Source organism: Ixodes scapularis, unplaced genomic scaffold, assembly GCF_016920785.2.
Source record: "Ixodes scapularis isolate PalLabHiFi unplaced genomic scaffold, ASM1692078v2 PGA_scaffold1__304_contigs__length_218370807, whole genome shotgun sequence".
NCBI classification, from domain to species: Eukaryota; Metazoa; Arthropoda; class Arachnida; order Ixodida; family Ixodidae; genus Ixodes; species Ixodes scapularis.
In genome coordinates, this window is record NW_024609846.1 from 33,697,154 (window position 1) to 33,722,850 (window position 25,697).

Sequence of the window (25,697 nt, forward strand, 5' to 3'; positions counted from 1 at the left end):
AATTTTCGCTATCCGCCCTTCTGCTGAAAAAGACATGTGCACATAGCAATGAATAAAATTTTGCATATATTTCTTGATATATACTTGAATAAACACGTTTCACGAGGTTTGAGAGAAAGGCAATCACACTTAGAGGTGTTTTTGAATCGCAGCATGCCTTGTCCCGCGTCAATATAAGCATAAATTTATTTAAACTTATGTAACTTTTATCTTTTTTTTAATTTTCACAACATTCTAAAACATCTATCAGTCAACATCATCATCGACGTACATCTGGGCCTCCTTGTTCCCGTAAATTTAGTATCAATGGTAAGTGATCATCACCACATGAACGTGGTGAATCATCATGAGGCGTGTTTCTTATTTCGGTTGTACTTGACATTTTTTTCGTCCTCGAAAAATTGTTGGAAGCATTCCTGTAGTGCAGATCTGTTGGCGCACAATGAACTTGTGTCTCCACCTGTTTGGCGTAAGGAACGCAGATAGGGTTCAATAAACGTTTGTATGAAGTAGGACACTCTGATATAATGGTACGGATACGGATCCTCGTCGTAGATGCAATCCTGGGTTGATGACACTCCAAGGGCATCAAGGAACCATTGCCCACACTTCTGAAACATCAAGGGGGCCCCGCTGTCTCCCTGAAAAAAAGAGTATTCTATTCAGCATAATTATATATTAAGGACAAAACTTGTGGAATCAGCAAGGTGACTATCACAACAATTTCTGAAACCTTCAGCTACCACTCCGGGTTTTTTGTCTAGCTAATAAGAACCAACTTAAGAAAAATACCATCTAATAGTACTAATGTTGATTTCCTACAGGACATTGTTGTACTTTTGAAACTTTATTTTAAAAATACTTCTGGCAAATCTTGTTCGGTGCGGGACAGCCCGAGATTTTCTCGCAAATTTCGCCCACCACATTAAGCGCCAGGCTGCTTTACAAGTACAGAGCTCAAAAGAGTTGTTATAAGGATATATAATCATGCGTTTTCGTTTTATTTTACCTCTCAGTTCTTTACCAAAAATACTAGCAGAAAGATATGTTCACACTGAACTTCTAATATCGACGGAAGGCTGAAATCTAAATTTGTGTAAAATGTTAACATGGAGGGGGGTCATGCTCGGGCTATGGCGCGTAGTGTACGCAATATGAAAAATACACAAAATTAAACTGATCTGATTCCCTAACCTCCAAGTTTATTCGCGTTTCTCCTGGAACATACACTAATAATCCAGTACATTAGGATCACACCTAACTAATACCATGCAAATTCACCTTTGGCAAGCAAAACCGTTTTAAGGGTCATCTGCTGCGGAGTCCCATATCAGAGTATGATAAACTATGCGCTCAAATACACGTTTATCTTTACCTGCGTTGTATCTAAGTAACCGCCTACTTTCCCTCACCAAGCCTTCGACGTCCCCATTTTGTGAGGCGGGGACGTGCCACGGGTTGGTGTCTGCTAACAGTTTCGCCATTGTTCTTCCACTTTCGATAGACACTAACGACGGGAACTCGCGAACACTCCCTTACAAGCTTTTCAGTATCCGAGATACTTGTTTCGAGTCGACGGGGCATCAGGGTTCTGCTCTTTGCAAAAGTCGCTTAAACCAGCAGCCTTTTCTAATACTTGCACATGTACTTGACAAAATGATTTCCCTGTATCCTCGGTAGCCGCTAACTACCATCCGCACCGGCAGGGGATAGATAACGCGGATGGCCCGTTAGTTAGGCACGTTCTTTCGCAGAGTGAAAGGATGGTCGTAATGTTTAGGGGTTGATTTTTGTATTCCTTACTCCCTTTCACTCCAAGGGCTCTATACTCGTCAAACACAGAGTTGGGGCCGAAGTTCACGGAGCGCTCTGATTAAGACTATCACGGCGATGACTTTGCGCTTTTGTCGCAAGCACAATGTTGGGGCCGAAGTTCACGGAGCGCGCTGACTGGACTATCATGACAAGAACTTCGCGCTTCTGTCGCCAGCATCCAATCGCCGCTCTCCGCGAACGTTTGGCTCCAACTTTGCGTTTGACGAGTTTAGGGCCCCAAGTTCGACCGCAGCCGGCGCTACGATCGATGAAGCCATTCAAACAGCGCGAAGAGTGGATCTTCTTTGCGCTCGCCGTCCTTGTGCGTTTGCTGTCCAGGATAAAACGAACCACACACACCGAATGCCCCATGATTTCAAGCAGTTTTCTGTGCTCGATTCGTTTAGTCGTTGGTAGCAAACAGCACAAAAAGAATGAGCCCCTTGATAATGCACTTTCGGCACGGCTTAATGGTCTCCGTCTGATCGTAGCATCGGCTCAGATCGTAGTCCACTGTCTCTGCTGTTTTCACTTATAGTGCAATCTGTATGGGTTTTCAGTCAATACAACATGTGAATTCAGTACCTCGCGTAAGACCACGAATTAATGAAACTTTGACGAAATAAGCGAAATCCTGGAGACATTATAACTTAACGTTTGCTCCGTTTTTTTTTTGCCGACTTTAGATTGTTTTATTTTCCTTGTGATATCTGTGTGCTGCTCTCACTCTCAAGACTGCCGTTAGAATAACTGCAGTTTTAACGAAAAAATATGCTTAACCCTTTGACGGTCTTCGCAAATGTAGTACGACGGCGATTACACTTTTGAAAGTGCCCATATAAACGCAAGACCGCGCACACCGCGGAAGATGTTGGTATTTGTTTTATATTTGGTGACCTATATATAAACGATTTTTTTTTTTTAGCGCGGTGTTTTGATTTTTTTAGGATATTTATAGTTTTAAAATTAGACTCTGGGCGCAGGTGATACGCGCGAAATGGTCGTTTCGCATGTCCGGTGGTCTGGCGGTACTGACAATTGGAGCGCCGGCTCTTCTGCTTGACTTTTAGCGCTTCTCACAATTGAATTCCCATACGAAGAAAAATCACTGTAAAATCCGGTTCAGAATCTAAAACCGCCGGAAGGTTGCGGAACCGGACTGATCAAAATAAAACAGAGTGGAAGAAAGGGTGGCAATTTTCGCTTTCAATATTTTTGTTCTGTGCTTCTAAACCTGAATACGTTACACGCCCTGTAGCGTGCTCCCGTTAGATAATAAAATAATAAAAAATCAACAACAATAGAACTGTGCGTTGGCGTTTTCTTCATACAATTTGTGTGGAAACAAAACCCGACCACTGGGAAACATCTTTTGAGAGAAAAAATCGAACGCCATATAGTGGATAAAGTAACGTTTAATCGAATGTTTTTTTTTCTATTTTTACGTAAACATATAGATGATGCAATTTTTAATGCTGTGACTTCAGCGCAGCTAACTGCAGTCATGTCACGTTAATACGCACCCGGTTAATATGGATACCCCGCTATATGGAAAGAATTTTCGGGGACAAAACTGGGAAAATACGTGAATTTTTGCCTCCTTACCATGGACAACTCACATTACGGACGATTTTTAAACAGCCTGGTTGGGACACGCTTGTGAAAAAATTAATTTTACGCGAAAACAAATTTTTTAGAGCAATATTGACGGTGCGAGACGCGATTTAGTCGCTAGTCTTCTCCTTTCCACTTGTTTTCTCTCTTGGCATTTCGGGCGCAGGGAGGAGAGGTGGATCGGCTTCGCCTTCACGTTGAGGTCGAAAAAGTAATGACCATTCCGTGACGTCATGGTCTTTGCACTCAGTATTTCACATAAATATCGCGCCGTCAATATTGCTCTAAACATTTTTTTTTCGCGTAACATTTATGTTTTGACACGGTTGTCCCAACCAGACTGCTAAAAAAAAAAAAAACTTTTTTTTTCTTTTGAGGTTTTTTGCTTAAGGTAACTACTGTCGAGGAGATCATACCGTGGCGCCCCAAGCGGCTTACTTTAGGACTACACGGATGGGGACAACAAATAACAATGACTCAGTGCTCGGCTGACTTTACCGAACGCCGCGTCATCGTTCGGCTGGAGTTCGTGTTCTCTGGTGAGGGGGAGGAGGGGCTCTATTGTAACCACTCCGGCCTGCATCAAGAATGCGGTATGAAGGCTACATATGCCCAGCCCAGCTCGCATTTTATAATGATTGCTTTCGTAAAATTTCTGGCAGTATAAAAAAAAAGCGTTACTTCGTTTATATTTAGTATTTTTACGTTACACTGTGCCCCTCTCTCTATTGAAGAAGATGACGTGGACATGCCCACAAGGCCTGTGGGTATGTCTACAGGCCTTGCGTAAACACCGAGGCGTGGAGACAACAAAGGGGTCATAGCGCCCCCTATGGTTCGATCTCCTCGCAAATATTTATGCTTGCCGACCACGGTTGGCATACGACGAGAACATAATATATGCTTACATAGTCAGATATAAACGAAGCACAAAAGCTACAGAAGTTGGGGCGTGTAGCTTCGAAGGAAGCGCGTGGCGGCCGGCGTTTCTGGCGGCGGAGAAAAGCTCACCGGAGAAAAGCTCTCCGGAGAATAGATTTCGGAGAGCTATTCTCCGCAGTAAAGCTCACCGAAATATTTTTTTTCTTAGCTTTCCGAATTGCGCGTGACACTTGGAAGTTTAATGCAATTATAATTCGTCACTTAATTAAAAGTAATTGTCATCTTTGTTTTAATATTTATGAAGTTTATTGAGCATATTTACTCATTTCTCAGAAATTAGTAATCACACATTCTGTCTATTAATCATGCCTCAAATATAAAATTAGGACGTGGGACATCCATAAAGGATAGCACAATTTGTTCAGAGCTTGGCAGTGCGCCATCGTTAGCTCTGTCAGATAAAGAGGTTTGTTTTTTGCGAGCTAATATGAATAGCTGTGTGTGAACTGTCTCAGCTCCGAAGATTGTGAGGTTCCCGATAGATTAGGTGTTTGTTAGTGTCATCAGTGTCGACTACGCTGTTTTCTTCTTTTTTTTTTTTTCACTAATGAAACTTTAGTTGCGAGAATAGCTTCTTGCTGTCGTGTTTGTTGTCTTCGTCGTTGGAGCTCTTTCTATCATGTATAACGTTTACCAACTTGCCCAATTCGCATCCTTACAGAATACTAGTTCTTATATAGGTCACGATTAACAACGGTGACAGTGTGGAGCCCCGAAGGTCATGGGTGGTTCGCCGTAGAAGGGCACTATCACACAAAGGCAACATGTGGGAAAACCAGCACGAAGGGCTAGAAAACGTTCATGTCCTTGCAAGCACGAAATCTCAATAGCCTACTGACCGTTTTATCCTGTTTTCAAAGTCTAACAGGGGGATCGGTGGCCGAGTGGTCTAGCGCACACCAGCTCGGAGCACGTGGAGCGAAAGCTCGCGCTGCAGAACCCAAGGATCCTGGGTTCGAGCCCCACCCCTGCCCGTTTCGATCTGGATGAGCATCGTACCGGCGTGCGGTCGTGTATCACTACTGCGTGGTGCACGTTAAAGACCCCAGGCTAGCGGCTGTACCGCACTGGCTAAATTTCTCATCCACAGCTGGGAGACTCGTCGCCCCTGTGAGGCAGACCAAGTTCTAGGCTGTATAAACACACACACAACCCAATTAAATTAAAGTCTAACAAAACCTTCAACAAGAATTTCAGGCACCGCGTTGCTGCGCATGCACTTTCGTATTTTCGGCATTTACAGTGTTGCCTTTTAGGTTTTAGGCAGACATTATTAGGTTTTCAAATTTTTCCCTATTTTTCAAATTTATAAAGTTTTCAGTTAGGCTTTTGTTGCCTAGAGAGTAACCCACAGAAAACACTCGCCCGCAATTACCCATATTGGAGCAATATACCCAATAAGCTTCACAGATATTACAAAAAAAGCCTCTTTTAGAAACTAAAGAATTTTAATGATAATAAATTTACGTGTGTTACCATGATCCAACAGCCTCTTTATGAAAAGAAGAAAAGAATCCGTGAGCTTTTCTCCGCATCGGCTAAAGAGCCGGTGAGCTGTTCTCAGCATCCGCTGTCTTTGCGGTGAGCTTTTCTTCGGTGAGCTTTTCGCCGGTGAGCTTTTCTCCGGGATTCAAAGTTCCGACGTAAGCGAGGTGTCGCGGATCCTGAGATTTTTTTCTGTAAGTTTCTTTTTGAGTTTCAGTTCGCAAGAAAACTGAGCATTTTTCTCCATGTTATTTTTCAGAAAATACCGCACTGAATACTTAAGCATACTGTAATCTTTGTTTTAAACTCTTATTTTATGTCAACACCAAGTTTTGAGATACGAAATTGCTTACGTGACATATACCTCCCTCCTCCAGCTTAGAACAAACAGTGTAATTGGGCAGGCTGCGATTACTTATCTTCCTGCATTCCTCGAGTGAAATATATTTCACTTGCGCTTGCATTAGGTTCTCCGACAGGGTCTGGACAAACTGCCAAGTCTTATTTGCGGAGACCTCCGTATAGTCGTTCTCACTTTCCCCGTCTTGGTACGAGCTTGAATAATCATCGTAAGACTCCAGCTCCATTTTTTCAATGGCTGAAAAAAAAGACCCTTCAGTTTTGGCTAGAGCGCTTTGAATGTAGACGAACATTTAGTCAAAAGTCCAAATATTTAACCAGAATAAAAATAAGTTTTAATTGACATGTGTCGGGTACTTGGGGGGAAATATTAGATTTATTTATACGCAAAACTAGAAAGCTAAAGTGCATGTTCTTTCATCGAAGCAAAGTAAAACAAACACTCATGTTAAGAGTACTACCTTTTTTAGAAAAGAAGATATATATATATATATATATATATATATATATATATATATATATATATATATATATATATATATCAATTTATCGCGTCAACTGTCAATATGTTCGTTTTAGTGACGAAGTACACGCACGGTACTTCGTGCGTGTACTTCGTGCGTGTGGGCACGGTACGCTTTGCGGCAGCATGTCTAACCCGCTCGTCTTCGCCTGTTTACAGGTCCTGCTTTTTGGCGCGGGGAAAAGCCACGAGCCTTCGGTGATTCCTTCGCCGATCATTTTTTCCGAGTCCGACACGGGCATAGTGTCTTTTGCCCCGTCATCGTCATGCTACATCCGCCACGGCGAGAGATCGATCGCCGATGACACGTCTTTCGACCACGTTACAAGGCTGCACCAATCATCTTCAAGAACTGCCACGCCCCTGGGTGTCTTAAAAGACTGGAACGGACTTCACTGTGCTAGTGGTGGGCACGGTACGCTTTGCGGCAGCATGTCTAACCCGCTCGTCTTCGCGTGTTTACAGGTCCTGCTTTTTGGCGCGGGGAAAAGCCACGAGCCTTCGGTGATTCCTTCGCCGATCATTTTTTCCGAGTCCGACACGGGCATAGTGTCTTTCGCCCCGTCATCGTCATGCTACATCCGCCACGGCGAGACATCGATCGCCGATGACACGTCTTTCGACCACGTTACAAGGCTGCACCAATCATCTTCAAGAACTGCCACGCCCCTGGGTGTCTTAAAAGACTGGAACGGACTTCACTGTGCTAGTGGTGGGCACGGTACGCTTTGCGGCAGCATGTCTAACCCGCTCGTCTTCGCCTGTTTACAGGTAAGCAATAGGACCAGTAGCATGCGGAGCAACTGCTTGTGCCTAGTTGTCGTGCCGTGCCCCCACAAAGTGCTTTCTGTGGTAGCAGAGTGTCTAGACGTGATAAGGCAACTTCTTCTACTATGCGGTGATGTTGAGCTCAATCCTGGGCCAACCTACACGCTGGAGGAAAAGGTGTCGATGATACTTGATGGCCAAAAGGATCAGACGAGAACGTTAAACGATATAAAACGAGATCAGCGATCTCTACAGAAATCAGTGAATGAAAATACCGAAAATTTTAAAAGCCTAGATGTTAGAATGATAAGGTTGGAATCGGCAATTCACAAGGCAACTCAACTGTAAGCAGTGGTCCGAGACCTGACATAAACTGTCCACCTACTAGTGCGTAAGGTAGATGACCTCGAAAACCGCTCCAGACGCAACAACCTCATCATATTTGGATTAAACGAAGCAGAAAACGAAACGGCTTTGGAACTAACGCAGACCGTCCAGGCTAATGTTTTTCAAAGAGTTAACGTAAATCCCGAAAGTATCGAACGCATCCACCGTCTTGGTAAAAAGCGGCGAAGCCCACGGCCTACAACAGTACGTTTTTACAACTACCGAGAAAAAATGGAAATTTTGCGCAACTGTAATAGGCTTAAGGGCACAAATATTTCTGTAAGTGAGGATTTTTCTAGGCAAGTTCAAAGTTTAAGAAAATGCCTTTGGGACTCCGCAAGAGATGAAAGAAACCGAGGCGCTAAAGTGCGCTAAGTTTATGACAAGATAGCCGTAGACGGTAGCTTGTTTTACTGGGATTTGGCATCCGGTTCTCGCCGTCCATATGGGAGCGGCGATATTCTTGAAGGGGAACTGAGTCGCAGAGAGGGCCCTGAAAATCAGTCGTGTTCCTGATTTACTCACCGTAATCAATCTAAACGCGCGAAGCGTATTAAACAAGAGAGCCGAGTTGGAAGCCATACTTTTGGAACATGGACCTGACGCGGTTATAATAACAGAAACGTGGTTGAGCACTCAAGTTGAAGATACGGATTTTGTACCACCGAATTATGTTTGCTTTCGTAAAGATCGGGAGTCTCGTGGAGGTGGTGTCGCAGTTGTTATCAAGGAGGAGCTAGAGAGTGAGGTGATGCCTAATTTAGATGGTATTGAATCATTGTTTTGCAAGATCGTAATAAATAAGTGTCCAATCATGATCGGAGCTGTTTACCGTCCTCCTCTGACGAACGAAACCTATTTTACGAGTGTAAATGACTATCTATGTGAACATGTCCGAAGTAAAAATAGCAGAATTGTTCTGGCAGGGGATTTTAATCTGCCCAACATTGATTGGTTGAACATGTGTGCAACACATGGGGAAGTTTCCACGTCGCAAGCTTTGATCAATTTAGTATTTTCTCATGATTTGACACAAATTGTTCAACAAAGTACTAGAACGCAAGGTTCTGTTAGTTCTTTGCTTGACTTGGTCTTTTTGAGTAAACGATTGTCGCAGTCGCGATACTCGTGCGAAGTTTTGGACGGTATCTCCGACCACGACATGGTCCTCGTGACGTGTCCCTTAGGAAAGCGTGAAAAAGTACCGCCTGAAACTGTTTCCTTTCCGGATTTCTCTAAGGCAGATGATGAAAGTATATGTGACTTTTTTTAATCTACATTATGATAACTTTAGGCAATTCTCCGCATTAAACGCGACATCTGTAGACGAGATCTGGGAAAAATTTAAAACTATGGTTCACACTGCCATCAACAATTTTATTCCCCTCCGAGTCAAAAAAATCTCCAAGCAAAACCCGTGGATAACAAAAAATATTATTCGCATGAAGCGTAGGCTAAAAAGAAAAAGGCAGAATCTAAAAAAATGCGAGACACCTCAAAAGCGAGAGGAAGTACAGGGCCTTTCGGATACTTTTAAATCGGAGGTTCGCAATGCTAAATGTTTTTATATGGAAAATTCACTCACAAACTTTCTAAAAAATTCCCCAGAAAAGTTTTGGCGACATTTATCTGCGGTTAAGGAAACTGTTCCAGGTATTGTCAAGAACGGTTCTATTATAACAGACAAGTGGCAAGTTGCTTCATCATTCAACCATTACTTTCAGTCAGTTTTCACAAGAGACGATGGCATCCTTCCCAATTTCTACGTGCCTTGTGGCATTCCTGCTATAAATGACGTGACAGTGAACCAGCAAGGTCTGTTCAATTTGTTATTAAACCTTGATGCTAAAAAATCATCCGGGCCTGACGAAATACCTAATATATTTCTAAAAAGATATGCAGAATGGTGCTCCCATTACCTGGTAATAATTTTTAACCTAACACTTGACAAAGGAACAATTCCCCGAGATTGGAAATGTGGCAAGATAATTCCGGTCCATAAGAAGGGTGATAAAACTATCTCGAGTAATTATCGACCGATTTCCCTAACGAGCACGTGCTGTAAAACTTTAGAACATATCTTATCGAAACATTTGATCACTTTTATTGAGAGTAACAAACTTCTGGGCTCTAATCAGTATGGATTCAGACGGGGGTGTTCTACAACTACGCAGCTAATCGAAATTTTTCAGGATTTGAGCATAACCGCAGATAAAGGGGGGCAGACAGATATTATATTTTTAGATTTCGCTAAAGCTTTTAACCGCGTATCGCACCCGAAATTGTTGTACAAGCTTAGTCACGTTCTTAAGAATGATCAGATAGTCGATTGGTTGAACTCATATTTATCAGGACGGGAACAGTATGTGTATTTTAAAAAGGAGAGAACAGAATCATTACAAGTAATATCCGCCGTCCCGCAGGGATCGGTACTTGGACCGCTTCTTTTTATACTATTTATCAGCGACATGGGAAAGGACTTTGACTCCGCGGTAACTTTAAAGCACTTTGCGGATGACACTGTGATTTACTCCAATATCAGTTCCAATGAAGACCAACTAAATTTGGACAAGCACTTGCGTAAGATAATGAAATGGTGTGCTGACTGGCAGATGGAACTGAATATAAGTAAGACGGTCTACATGAATGTAACGCGCAAAAAACAACACTTACAATTTAACTACAGTATTAATGGTCTTCCTCTTGTTAAAGTTAACGAATATAAATACCTTGGAGTGCACTTAAGAAGTGACTTAAGCTGGAACTCCCATATTGACTATGTATGTAAGAAAGCCTTTCAAAAACTATGGATGCTTAAAACAAAGTTGGAGTTCGCTAGTTCCGATGTCAAATTAATCGCCTTTAAGTGTCTAATTTTGCCAACTCTGGAATACGCTAGTCCGGTTTGGGAGCCATTCACAAATCAAAATATTTATAAATTGGAAAGAATTCAAAATAAGGCTGCTAGATTTATCTTTAATTGCTACCGGTCGACTGAGTCGGTCACAAAACTCAAGGAGCAAGCAGGCCTGCCTAGCATAAAGACCAGATTAGAAACGAATAGAATGAAACTTTTTTTTCAGATATTTCATGGTCATTCGATGTTGGATACCCGAAAATACGTCGTGATGTCTCCTCCGGTGTACCACAGAATAAAACATAGCTTAAATATCCAATCCTATCAATACTCTACGGATCATTTTAAGCACTCCTTTTTTGTTCGATGTATTGATTTCTGGAATAAGCTGCCTGAATGTATAGTCAACTCTCAAAGTGCGTCAACTTTTGTGAAGGAAATTGAAATGTTTCTTTCTTCCCATGTCACCAAGGGATGTGACTGAATTATTGAATTCTTTGTGTGTCCTTGGTATGTTTTTGAAAATATGTACCACTCCTGCCTTGGCCTCACGGCTGGCAGAATGAATAAATAAATAAATAAATAAATAAATAAACTAAGGAGCACTTTTCTGGTGGTAAAGGAACATTGAGAAAACGATTAATTCAAGGAAGTGCTCTTTCGTATTTTGTTCTGCGCTCCTTAAAAAAGGAACACTGACTCTGTCAGCAACCGTCACGGAAAGCACAACTTTCGCTGATGACGTTGCAGCCGTTGGCGTCTGGGAGCTAAGATTGCATTGGAAAGTAAGATGGCAAAAAGTGTTGTTTTTGCCGGGATCGTTCATAGAGCAGGGTATATGATATAAAGACTCCCAGTAAGGTCACTGTATGAACTATCTGAAAATGTGCGGAATATTAAAATTATTATTTCGGAAAAATTCATATTCCTACAGTCTAGCCTCAAAGCAAAATACTCCACCATGTCTTTTCTTGCTGCAATGAGCTGAACAGTACCGTCTGGTTTAAATTGTCTAGTTCTTCTGTCAAGTCTAACATGACTAATTCACCATGTAGTAAGGAAACGGTTTAATTTCAGAAAGTAGTCTTCTAAGTCAGTTTTAGTTAGTGTTCAAATCATGTTGACTGGTCGGTTCGAAAACGAATCTCCACATTAAGCTTTTTCTACTAAATTCCTTGATGGTATTAATTCAGCAGCATTCCCAATTACAGCGTTAGAATACACGACACGACGTTGTATATAACGGCTGTCAGCTTGCACTTTTGAATGTAAAGACAGGCTATGCATCTTGGGGTTGGAGAACGCAAACCAAACCTGTCCAGTCGAAAGTATCTTGATTCCCTTCGCATGACTTCAGGCTTGGGAATGGCAAAGTTTGTGAATGTAACCGAAGGCAGATATTTGATTTAACTCTAATGTAGCCTAAATCAAAGGTTGGATGGCCTTCAAAAACAATGTTCAAAATAAAAATAACATCCAGGTAAACCCGGAAACATATACGAATACTATTTCTTTACTTAACAGTCGGCATCATGCGACTAAAATGTCTGAAAAATCAATTGGATATTTTTGAACAAGCGTAACATCGCATAGTGGCAGCCTCGCAAGGGACATTAGCTATCTTATTTTAACTCTTTATTTATGTTTTACAAACCTAGCAGACACTGAGTGTACCTAAAGATTTCTAACGTTCCTAAATATTGCCGCGCGCGCAGCTGGCCAAGCAGGCAGCGCGCGCGTGGCCTAACGGTTATCGCGCTTGCTTCCCACGCTGAAAGCCAGGGTTCGATTCCTGGCCGCGGAGGCGCATTTTTGTTGACACTGTAATGTAAGGTTCTGGTGAATTCGAGAACCGTCTTGCTGATTCGAGGTTAGAATGTTCAACGCGCCGAACCTTCTACGCCGAACGATCCAGAAACTCACGAGGGTACATAAGGGATTCCGCAAGGCGAGCGGGGTCAGTTTCGCCCCAGCGTTCGACTCTGCTGCTACGCCGACTTCGACGCCCGCGACGCTCTGTTATTATCGTTGTACCCCTTTTATTTTTTTGGCACAAGTTCGCCACATTAAACGTTTATTTCTTCCTGTTTATTTCCTATTTTTTTGGTCACCACCCGTGACAATATTGGTACAATCGAATGTAAACAAAAGAAATGATTCGAACTCTAGGCATCGACGGAAAGGGGAGAACGAATCCAACTAAAACTGACCAACCGGGGTGCTTGACAAGCGGCCATAAAAACTATGTGTTGTTAGTCCTCTTTCCTCTTCAGTTCCACCCTACAACAATGGTTGTCCGATCCTGAAATGCTAAATATTTTAATGGTTTTCTTTTTGAGTGTCAACACTGAGTATACATTCGTTTTTAATACATTTGGCTGCACGAGCGAAGAGACAAACGACTTACCTCTTCCCCAGCCTGCTACGTAAATTGTAGCGTCATAAGGAGGTTCTTCGCACTCCTCAGGAAGACATATCGGTTGTATGTAGTCGGTGAATGTTACACTCTCCTTCAACTTTAATATAGCGATGTTCCTCTGTGAAAGCATAATTCAGTTGTGCATTTGCTATAAACGTTGTAACGGAAAAATAGGATTCACTTATTTTTTTTTTTGACCATATACTTACGGGCATCGCTGTACAATCGCTGTCTTGAAGTGCCACGCATATGTCTTCCACTTCCATATGTACGCCTTTGGGATCTTGCAGATCAACATGTTGCTTATCTTGAGAAGTCTTAGCATCGTCAACATAAGCATATGTGTTGTTCCCGAATTCGTAGTCATAATAAGATTCATTACTCCACGATATCGCAAGGGACTGGGGAAAGTCACTCTTGGGTTTTTTTGAAGTGCCGAGGAAGACCATAATAGTATCGGCTTGGAGATCCCTGATAGAGCAGAAAGAAGAAATGAAAAGAGTACAGCAAACAAATGCTAAGCATGACAAAACCCCCGAGACTACGGATCAAAACGACACATGCACTAAAACCGTTTGTGTCGATTTCACCTGAAGTCTCGGGGTTTTTGTCGTCCTTAATATTCACCAGTTTAATAAATGCTGTTGTTCTTATAGAACAGACAATATAATTTGTGTGTGACGTGGGCAGTGTACGGCACTAGTGCGCGCCTTTTATCGTTGTGCAATTTCCGAGAAAGGACCGCCACTGTACCGCAGAATGAGGAGCACAAGCATTTCTCTTATGGAGAGAACCGTTATTGGCGAGGTTTCGTTTAGGGACATTAATTTGAGCTTATTTTGTGTAGGATGGCGGTGAGATATTGCGTAAATAAGCTTCCCGCTAAATTAAGTTTGCTAAGTTTAGTGGAGACATTGTAACAAAAAGAGTAACATGACACTCTGGCGTCACGTGAAAGTGTGATTCTACCATAACCATGACGTCATCGCAACCATGACGTCGCGTGATACTGTGACGTCACTATAACTATGATATCGACACCGTGACGTCACTGCAACCATGGCATCACGTGATACTGTAATGTCACCATAACCCTGACATGAAGTGACACCGGGACGTCCAGCACGTCACGTGACATCAGTGACACCATGATTTGATGTCATAATGTCATGGCAGGTGATGACGTAACGTCACGTGAGACATGGACGTCATGTTACGTGACACTGTGTACATTTTGATTGTGCGTAGTCTGTGCGCAGCAGAGGGCACTGCATTTCGGCTGTCGCGCTCTTAGTTTGAAGCAGACAGCGAGGAGCAGGGAAATTTTTGTTTCCTCCAGTCGACATTGTAAATGAGGTGAGAGGCTCCTAGGAAAGAATTTCTCAGTTGTATACTTAAGTAAAAATGTAACCTGGGTTGTTGTGAATAAAAAACAAAAAAGAACATCGTGCAGTATGCATTAGCAATAATAATAAAATCTGTTTCTAGAGAAGAAAAAAACAATTTTCGTTTTTACAAAATTTTGCCGTGTTAGGGTAAACATTTGACGTTGCTTTGCAGTGCGAAATAATCAAAATAGCCTCTTTCTGATCAATATCGATGATTCCTTATAGGTTATAAATCGTGAATTAAAATTTTCATTGCGCACAAAATTTTTTCGACACGTGAGGTGTGTCTGCATCTCTCAGTTTGAGTTCATTGAGAAAATCATTTTATAAAATGTTAAGGAGAGCTTTAGTTCACAAAATATTTCACTTGAAATTACAACCCTCAAGAAAATCGTGTTTGCGACCTCTAACTTTTCAGGCACAGAAACTTTGTCTGTTTAGTAATCTATTTATATATGCCGCCTTTCAGCATATTGTTAACCATGCTGAATAAACCTGAGACTGGGGCAGAAATTAACAAATAAGTCGAAGGAACAGAAAAAGACAGGACGACATCTCAAACTCAGTTTGAGACGTCGTCCTGTCCTTTTTTGTTCCTTCGACTTATATGTTCATTTCTGCCCAAGTCTCAGGTTTATTCAACATGGTGAACATTCACCAGCTCGCCTGCACCCCTTACTATATTATCTCTTAACATATTTTTCATAAATATTATTTTTCTTTGTATGCTTAAAAATGCGTGACTTAGCATAAAGCACATTTGAAACGCAAAAGGGTCAATCTGAAATTTCCCGAAGTTAAGTTTCACGTAAATGGTTTTCTTTCTTTATTTAAAAAAAAAAAATGAAATTTGACTTGTTTAAAATTTTCACTGCTTCTTTGTCATTTGACAAAGTCGTTCGACCCGAAACCAGCCTGAAATCAGTCAATCGTATAAATTGCACAATGTACTGAACGGATTGTCAGTGAACCGACTTATGAAATGCCGGAAGGCCACTGTACAATGACATCTAGTTTCCTGTTCCGCCCAGCCGGACCAGACTGTTGTTGCTCCTGCCGTTGTAGAGAGCAACAAAGCCAGACACAAACCCTGCAAAAGATCTTGATAATACGTGTAGTCTTTCTCACTACCGCCAAGCGCACAACAAGCAGTCGCCGATTGCACGAGGATGTGCTATCGGTGACTGCACCTTCTATTGGCGAAGTGAGCGATCAAAAGCGTCGCTGTGGTCGGCGCACCACAATTGGCTAAATGCTGACTATGACGTCAGCAAAGGATGTCTCATCAACGGAAATAAGAGGAATGTAAGAACTTCAATTTTGGCGGTGTTGGCAGTGTTGCTTTGAGAGCGCTATGATTTCAGGCTTCCCCCTGCTCATTACAAACACCATTGAACTTGTTGTTCACAAGGTAATGACGTCACGAAAGATAACCAAACGAGGGCGCAACCGAAACATCTCACCGCTAATAGAGGTGAATAGAGGTGAGGTCAGACAAGAAAACTTTAAAATTGAGAAACACAAACCCTATAAACGTCATTCATTAAAAATTATAAAAAAAACTTAATTTGTATTGTAGCCAGATTCTAAAATAAGCAGCGGCATCACTCGTACATAACGCAATGGGCTGCAGTCAAGACTACCCGTTCACTGATGAGCACCCCTCCGCAGAAGTGTGTGCATGAGCTCTTGTTGTAGAGCCCAACAACCCATGGCCAATCACCATGCTTGGCTTCAGTGCCGTTGACGATTCTTTCCGAAACGTGGACAGTCTTTTGACGCCGACCGCAAGACCAGTTGTGGCGTGCAAGACCTTCTTCGCTTCTTGAACTCGTGTCCACTGAGAACCCTGTAAAATATAGCGCTAGATGTCAAGTTAGTTCAATAGAGCTTTAGACGCCTGCGTAATGTAAGCTTCCCGCAAAATAGTGCCCAGTTTCTCCGCTTCGGACGCGCAGTTTGCAGTGTGACTGCTAACGCAGGATCTTCAGCATGCATCACCCGCAAGTGATTCACTCGAACGCACACCAAAAGGAACCTCACCCAAGTAGAAACGGGAAGGCGGGTATCGAACCCAGAACTGATTAACTGTAATTAGCCTAATTCCTAAGGCGGGCCAGCGGGAATCGAAGCCCGGAACAGTGCGACCCGCAGCCGGGCACCCGTGCCCGGCTTGACGAGGAGGCTAAAGGGTGGGAGAGCAGAAGACCTAAGTAGGACTCACGGAGCATGCGGTAGCAGGCGGTGCAAACGAGGCATATATGGAGCCATGATTGAGTCAGTCCAGCATCCATATATGCTACCAGGTTAGCCTCCTCGGACACTGATGAGGGAGCGTAAAGATAATAAACCCGTAAAAATAAAAGTTCGATGAGCCTGCCTGAGGCCACCACTAGGTTTGGTGTCGGTGTTTTGACACCGACACCAAACCTGGATACACCGCTACCCTTTTTGCGCCCCGCCAAGGGTATGCCGGTGTATCGGGGAAGTTTACTAATGGCACAGACAGATTCATAAAATGTGCCAAGGCAGCCGCCGCTGGAACTACGCCAAGATTCAAGGCCCAGGCGTGACGTCATTGATGAATTAATTAGCGTAATCTGTTCAACTGCGCCCCCGCCCGAAGTGTAGTGATCAGTGTTAGCCGGGAGAGGCCTGTAATGACCCGGATGGCTTCCCGATTAAGAGTCTCCAACCGGGGCCATTCAGCCTAGGTGAGGTGCTGAAACTGCACCCTGGTAAACGAGGCTATGCTGGAATATTGAGCGAACCAACATCCGAGCAATGCAGCTGATGTGAACTGATTCTGAGAGATTTAGAAACATGCTTCATTGAAAACACCAAGCCTCAACCCTATCTAAATCGCTTTGGAGAACAAATACATCGGCATTACAAGAGACGTCTTTATACAAAACACAATCATCGGCACATATTCTTAAGCTAGAAAGAACATTTCCAAGTATATCATTAACGTAAATTTAAAAAAAAAAAAAAAAAAAAAAAATTAGTGGTCCGGGCACCGATCCCTGACAGAAGTTTATCTAGGCATGAGGTATCACAAAAGTACGTACACTCACCGAAATTGACGACGGGAAAAAATATGGCTACGAGTGCTAGAGATCGTAAAAATGAACAGTCGTAGCAACTGACAATACGCTGCTGCCTTGCAGATATTTTCTGCATCTTAAGACCTTAGAAAGCAGTCAGCAGCTAGATTCTCGAATGCTTTAAAACGAAATATCAGTGAAAGAAAGAAAAAAAAATAATGCAGACATGTGGTAAAGTGAAATAAAACAAGCCAGAACAACCATTCCAAGCGAGGCGAAACGATATCCGCATTCCCCGCTTGCTTACATAAAGACGCACGGTGCCTCGGTTTACTGTCAAGCGAAAAATTTATTTCCAACTGTATGATATTTTATATCCAGCAAAACATTCTATTGTTCACGAACATCACGCCTCCCATAATACTTCGAAGTATAGCTGAACACCAGACATGTACACGCTGCTCAAATCAAGCTACTAAATACCGTTCCTCGTTACGTACTCAAAAAGTAACTATGGTACGTTATTCGCTACTGCGATTCAAAAGGAACGCGTTGCTTCGTCATAAAAGTGGCGCTATCATCGTCACTCTAAATATGTGGTTTTCATGAGGCAGTAGCCGCTTCCGAAATATGTTAATAGTTTCTGGCTTTTTAACCTGTTTATTCGGGGATAACCAGCTTTTTTCGTCGCGCGAATTAAATGCGTAAGCTTTCGTGAGAGCTAGGTTGCATACTTAACACGTTCCCCTTCTAAAGTAACTAATACCGCTACTCGTTCTTTTGTCAAAAAGTAACAACAATACGTTAGTTGTTCCTTCTTTTAAAAACTACCCAGTTCGTTACTTCCCTACCGAAAAGAGTAACTAGGTACAGGTAACCCGATACTGATAACGCGATACTTACAGTGTGCAGCCGCAAGGACCAAAACATATGGCACGCCTTGAAAAATTCGAATTCCAACCTTGAAATCTAGCACGCGAACGTCGTTTCAAAAGTTTTATGTCTGTTTTTTTTTTTTTTTTAAAGCTCAAGTTGGAGGTGGCAAAATACTAGTAACAGAACAGAAAACGGCGGCCGCGTGTTTCCTGTGCCATCTACCGGATGTTCCACGAAGAGGGTCGCGTCTGCCGGCTTTCGCCAAGCTTCGGGCAGTTTGCCGCTTAGGGCGAGTTGAGGATCCATTAAAGATGATGTCATGCGCAGGTCTTGTCTTCCAGGTCCCAACGCGGCGTCTCGACGATTCCTTGGCGTCAGCATTTTCAAAGAGGTTTCGGATGTCGGCAGCTGGCGCCTCGAGGCCTTTCCGTGTAAATCGGATGCAGCGAGCAGTCATTGGCACCTCCCAAGCAGCACAGATTTGGCTAATCATTGGCCAATGCCTCCCAATGGTCATTTGGCCAGTGGCCAGACAATGGCCAGCCATTGGCCGATGAATGTCCTTTATCTGGCCATTGGTCAGGGGCCATCAGCCACTGGCCTAGCATTGGCCGATGAATTGCCACCCTTTGTCCATATGCCAAAAGACCATGGCCAGGCAATGGCCAATGCTTCATTTCATTTCAAATAAAATGATATGAAAATCCGCGCCAACAATTACTACTAAAAATAAACGGCGTTACAATTGCAGTTATTTGGGGGGGAAACGAACCCTGCTACAGTTACAGATGCAAAATCGAAAGGATAACTTGTTAATGTTGCTGCAAAAATGTGCCGCCATTGCTTTTTTGTACTTTAGAAAAAAATATTTAGAACATTCAAAATGCACTTCTGTTATATCCCTTTAAAGGGACACAGAAAGGGCATTTATGCTCGCCGAGGTTTTTAGTTGTACGTGACATATGAGAGCCCAACTACCCAGAACAGAATTTGCGGCTCGAAATTCAATTTCTTTCAGCCCGAACACCGCCGATCGAGAACTGACTGGTTTGAGTTAGCGCTCACTCTCTTCTCCGTGGTCATGGGCCGTTTTAGAAGGATTAGACACAACCACCAAATATATTCAAAGTCGTGGGTCATCGAAGTCACACACAGAATATTTAAAATAGAAAAGAAATATGATACCTATTTTTTGGGGCTTCAAAAAAGCTGCAAATTCGTTGTTTGGGGGAAAAAGTATTACAGCCACGTGACTTTCGCCACCTCTCTCCTCCTCTATATTTCTTCTTCCTCCCCAGTCAAGTTTCAGCTTCTGTTTCGAGCAGTTGCGTTTTTTGACTTCATTAAAATATACGTGACGCTGCAGCAAAATGTTGGTTGGGTAATCTTCTGACACCATAATAAATTGCCTGGCAAAAAATAAAAAAAATAAATGATTTTTTTTTTTTTTGGGGGGGGGGGGGGGGTCAGTGTCCTTTTAAACGAGTGAATATTTTTGATAAAACGATATGTTATTCCAAGGGAACGATTGTTTTCTTTTTAACGGATGTTTTGATAATAGTTAATATTCACATGTTTGGGCCTTCATATTAGAATTCTTACTGAATATATAACTTTAAATTAGATCCTAACTTGGAGCAGTGTTTGAATATATTCACTGCGTGTAGATTTCACGGCCTTTTTTAAAAACAGCATGTGAAGCCTAAAAAACACCGAGTTTTTCTTAGTTTGCATAAACACCGGCTGTTCTGATTTTTTAACTAAATGAGAGGTTTAGCTTTGAGGTTAGCTGAAAACAAATTCATTGCCAATACTAAAAAGCAAATAATCAAATTCTAAACCGGCCTGTGCAAGAACAGGTGACCGGAGAGCTTCCGCGACCTTGTGATCGCAATTGTTCTCAAAACCGAGCGTGTGGCATCGTACCAGCGCTTACTATACCGATAATCATAAGAAGCCTGCAAAACGATTTTTTTTTATTACAGAGAATATGTTTTATGGGCTTTATTTTATGAAAAAGCATAACGCTAGAGTGTGAGGAAAACGTGCTACACGCAGACCAAAACAATAGACACTTTTAGTATAGCGTTGCTGTCTCTTACGTACCCACTATGCAACAGTATATCATACGCTAAAAACGACCTGCTCGGATCGATTTTTGTTGTGCATTACGTTGCCGAGTGAACAGCCCGCATGGTCGCTGATAAAATGCAAGAGGCATAGACTTCTTCGTGCTTACAGCCACCACGATGCTGCTCAAAAGAAATATTAAAAATGAAAACGTTTTCAATCATTTTATTGCAAATTAAATTAAGCTGCAGCTCCCTGATCAAACGCGCTTTTCTGCGGGGGGCGGAGGCTAGAAGTAAGAGCGCGTAGCCAAATTCGATCGCGGAGCTCTACGTCAGTCGTCCCGTAGTAACCGCACCTTTTATCAATACTATCACGAAAAGAAATCTATGACCTACTCATGCCCAGTGCGCCGTCAACTTCGGCGATTTTTTCGTCTGTCGGCGATGAACTGCGCGAAGAGCCTTCCCGTTGAGCAGATCGCGGCGTTCACGCAAATTACGATTGGTGAACATTTTCACTATGCACTTCTTCAGCTGCACGGATATCTCACTGAAACGCGGTAAATCCCGGAAAGAAATGCAGAGCAGAACACCACGCAATTCCACGTAACATTAAACTTCGCGAACACCACGTCGCCCATGCTGGGTTAGCCGAGGTAACCGCAATTTTGAAACCGGTGCTCTTGCGGGACCCGAGATCTCTCGAGAGCTTAATTCCCGCAAAACCCCCTAGCCCGCTGCACAAAATTCGCAGCGTTGCGAGCGTATATGGAATACGCTACCCTTCTATTGCGTACGCAAATTTTTACCGTACGGTCTACCAAGACTGTCTAATATAAATAATGCATGATTAATAGCAGGCAATGCATAATCATTCAAAGAATATAGAAAGCGTCATTAGTCATAATAATTAATACATAATAAGGAGTTTTCGTGAATCGTTTCCGCCATCCCGCAACGCTCTCCGCAACCCGCTACGATAGCCGGAACTGTATTGTCAAGGCCATCCACACGCAGGCGCAGTAGCGGCTTCTTCGTTGCGGAGGGCTTAGCGGTGGAAGAAACTCGGTCTACGAAAACTCCCCACTCATAACTATATGAAGAAACTATCGAAGCTCAGCTAGAATTCGAACCCCTGATAATGAGATTCGCAGTATGGCATCTTTGCTCGGCGCCATAAGTAGGAGATGAACGAGAGCTCAAGGAACTGCACTAAAGCGTGTACATTCGCGTTTGAACGTGTTTGAGTCGGAATGGCGTCCTTACAAGCGTCTATATATAGGCGTTTGTAAGTACCACCTTTTGGCACCGCTATCTTGCTGCTGGCGTGGGTGGATCGTCTGATAGTCAAGCATTGCTGAGGCTGTGGGTACGCTTCAGCAATGTTTGACTATCAGGCGATCTACCCACTCCAACAGCAAGATGGAGGCGCCCAGAGGTGGTGCTTGCAAACCTCTGTACTCCCTTTCATGATAACTTGGCGAACTGTGGAGGCTGCGGCCCCCGCGACTCAATAAGGGCGCCGGAGCAAGGCACGTGCTAACACTCCAGGGTCGAGGCCACCGGGGCCTCGTTACCGCCACAGCAACAGAGACTTCCGCGACAAAATGTAGTTCTAGGCTTTTTTAAAATTTTAACTGCAATTGAACTCGCGCGATTCCATCGATTACGAGAAGATATAAAGAGCAAAGAATAAGTAATCGCAGATTTATGAATATTAATTATATTGAAACCAAAAAAAGGGAAGCCACATCCGTATACGCTAAATTTTTTCCCCCTTCTACCGTAGCGTCGTGGCCGTTGGCGATCGGCAGTTTCCGCTCAAAACATCGCATAGTGCTCTGGCATTATAGCACCCGTCTAAGATTCGCGACTAAATTGAGCGTATGGTTGTCTCATGAACTGTTCCCGAAGTGCTCGCTATTCTAGCGTACGAATATGTTACTGCGGTGGACGTTCATCCAAAGTTGGTTGGTTTCGGAGAAGACGACTCTTGGCTAGGAGACTATAGCGGGTTCTTCCGGGCACTGCTCCGGGCCTCGCGCGGCTCGCGCCTCGCATTTAGCGTTTTGGGGTATTAGCGCACAAAGTTCAGAGAGAAGAAGAACAGGATAGAAAAGAGGAGACGACGCTCTTTTCTGTCCCCTTCTTCTCTCTACTTCGTGCGCTAGTACCTCAATATGTTAGACTACCAACTCGCCCAAATGTCAACTTTACTATGCATTTGGCGGGGTGACACAAATGCTCCCGTGACGTCAGGCCACGTGCCTAGGTCCGACGCTCTTATTGGATGGCGGGGCCCTAGCCTCCACATTTCGCCAAGTTATCGTGAAGCGGAGGTCGATGCGCGCCGTCGCCTCATCCCCCAAAACGCAACGCAAGGAGTAGAGATTTTCCAAAGCGTTGCGTTCCGGTAGGCCAATCAAAAGCCGAAAAGGAAGGGAGGGTCACGTGCTCGTAAGCAACCGTCGGCAGGGCGTACACGGTACTCTGATCGAATACAAGACCTTCGCTTCTCAAATTTAAATTCTCAAAAAAAAAAAAAAGAAAAAAAAAAGTATTTTATGGACTACGAGCACGGACTACGGGTGTGAACTACTACGGGGGTGAACTACGGGTACGAGAACAGGTTTTTCCGAGGCTGCGATGGTTCAAGCTGGACGAAAGTCACGGAAGCCAGAGGGATCGTACCAAGTTTGGCAACTTGAACACTGTCGCCGGGTGCCGCAATGTTGGTATGGATTTCGCTTACAATTGTGAGCCGTCAACGCAACTGTGTGTGCAAGCTTGGCACATACGCTCTTCGCATCGCTACACGTCCGTTTGCCGCAACTGAGCGCGTCGCGTTCAAACGTAGATGTATGTATGGGCCTCGAGTTCGACTTACCGCCGACAGTCGCCTAGATGCGCTAGCACGCGTCCGTCCGCGGCGAGTGAATCTTTGTGCAGCATACTTGGTATAGCATGCTTACTCCGCAGGCGACCATCGGAGGCGATGGTATACTTAGTTCAACATACTTAGTGCGTAATAGACCATCGGCGCGGACTCACAGTCCAGCATACTTAATTCGCAGGCTACAGTCTCTGGTGAGTTATACGTAGTCTAGCACACTTAGTCCGCAGAGGACCTTCGGAGGCGAGTCATAGTTCAGTACACTTCGTCCACAGGGGACCTTCGGCGGTATGGCATACTTAGACTGCGGACAACCATTGGTGGTGAATCGTACTTAGTCCAACATAATTACACTTGAATCTTATTGCAGACGACGCCACGATCCGATGGAACCAATCAAGCAAGGCAAAACATGTATAACCACGGTGCTCACCTTTCTGTGGCTAAACCAACCAAAAAAAAAAAAGTTGACTCTTGCTCTTCTGGCGTGGCAAAGTGTGGTAATACAGAATGGGTTGTGTTAGTGTGCACGTTATGGGAAATACCGGCAGAAGTAGACGGCTGATGATATTTGTGTGCACCGCCGCACACGGCACTTGAAGAGGAATCGGGTGCCGCCATGGGATTGCAGCTTTCCTTGAAGAGCGTTATCCGCGCAGTTGATGACCTGGGAGCACACTGCGAGGTCTGCGGACGGCTGGGCCCGGTTTGTGTTTTTCTTGTGGGTGCCAACTTCTGCGGTGGCTGCTGAGCCCGGCGTATTTCTTCTCCAGCTGCGTCTTTTGCCCCTCCCTTTTCATTTTGCTGCGGCCGCCATTGTCTGGAGATACGAAACCCGACGCAAAGCCTGCAAGCAAAGGTCTTCATAATGCGCGGAGCCTGCTTTGTTGCCTCCGAGCGCAGGAGGAGCAGTCGCCGATGGCACGCGGAGCGTGCATTCGGTGACTGCCTTTTTTACCGGAAAATCTCAGACTCAGGAACAAAAGCGCTAATAGCTGGTCCTATAAGCATCGTTCATTAAAAATAAAAAAAAATAAAAACCCGTGAATTTCAATTGTAACCGGTATCTAGAATAGGAAGTTATATCAGTTTTACAAAATACAATGCACCCCTCCATAGAAGTGTCTGCGTGAACTCTTGTTGTGAAGCCCAACAACCCATGGCCAATCACTGTACTTCGCTTCAGTGCCATTGACAATTTTTCTCCGAGACGTCGAGTCTTGTCATGTCGACCGCACGACGTGTTGCGACGCGGAAGAGTATCTCGCTTCTTGAACTCATGTCCACTGAGAGTCATTTTACACATCGCCGTAGAGGTCATGTTTTGTTCAAAGGGGCTTCAGGCACCAGCATAACGTAATACTGTCCGGTTTCAATGCTTATGACGGACACTGCACTCTGACTGCTAACCCTTGATGGCACATGCATCACGCAGTAGGGATTTACTCGGACACACACTGCGACGAGGCTTACGCACGAGGAAACGCGGGCAGGGGTGGGTATCGAACCCAGGAGTAGCTAATCGTTATTAGCAAGATTTGCCTAGCGGCCCAGCGGGAATCGAACCCCGGACTGTGATATCTGCAGCCCGGTGCCCTACCTCGGCGCGACGAGGAAGCGAACAAGCGGTCCAGCAGCTGAATTACGTATGGCTCACGGGAGCCTGCGGTCGCGGTCGACGCTCGTCACGTTTAGCTGGCTCCCTAATGACGAAGCGGAGCCTACCCGGCACTCGTGATCGCACAACGTCATGCGGCAGATGATAACGCACAAACGGATACGCCAGGACTGCGGAAACTACCTCCGCAACGTGATAACGCATCACGTGACATAATTGACGTTACGTTCCTAAGCGTGTGAGAGCTCTGGCAGCGGCGGCAGCGAGCTGTTCGGAGGGATTATCATCCTACTTTGTCACAGATACCTGCAAGATCCTGCCCCTCCCTCTAACGCACCATCATCGTCAGGGGTGACCTACCACGTGCCGCATCAAAATCAAGACCGGCCACGTTTCGACCGGGGCCATCAGCGTCACCACCGGAAACAGCTGAAAAGGGGCCTTGGACCAGTGGCCAGTTCTTTGGCAGTGGCGGTAGCGAGTTGTTTGGAGAGCTTATCATCTCACTCTGTTCACAGGTTCAAAACAAACGTTCTTTATATTTCTAACTTGCATGCCTAATTCCGTCTTTTCTGCCATATTGCTGACGCTGCTGCCATTTAGCGTGTTGTTTGCGCAACCGTTTGTGCAATG

General features: G+C 44.0%; 1 protein-coding gene across 1 annotated transcript; it reads right to left on the bottom strand.

Annotated features, from left to right (window-relative positions):
- Positions 1-344: 344 nt before the first annotated feature.
- Positions 345-18,535, bottom strand: LOC8052366 (CLIP domain-containing serine protease B15-like). The gene is given in 8 exon segments (XM_042290122.1): positions 345-641; positions 6,210-6,454; positions 13,159-13,288; positions 13,380-13,641; positions 16,173-16,230; positions 16,233-16,407; positions 17,636-17,662; positions 18,509-18,535. Coding segments are annotated over 8 exon segments (1,221 nt in total).
- Positions 18,536-25,697: the final 7,162 nt, after the last annotated feature.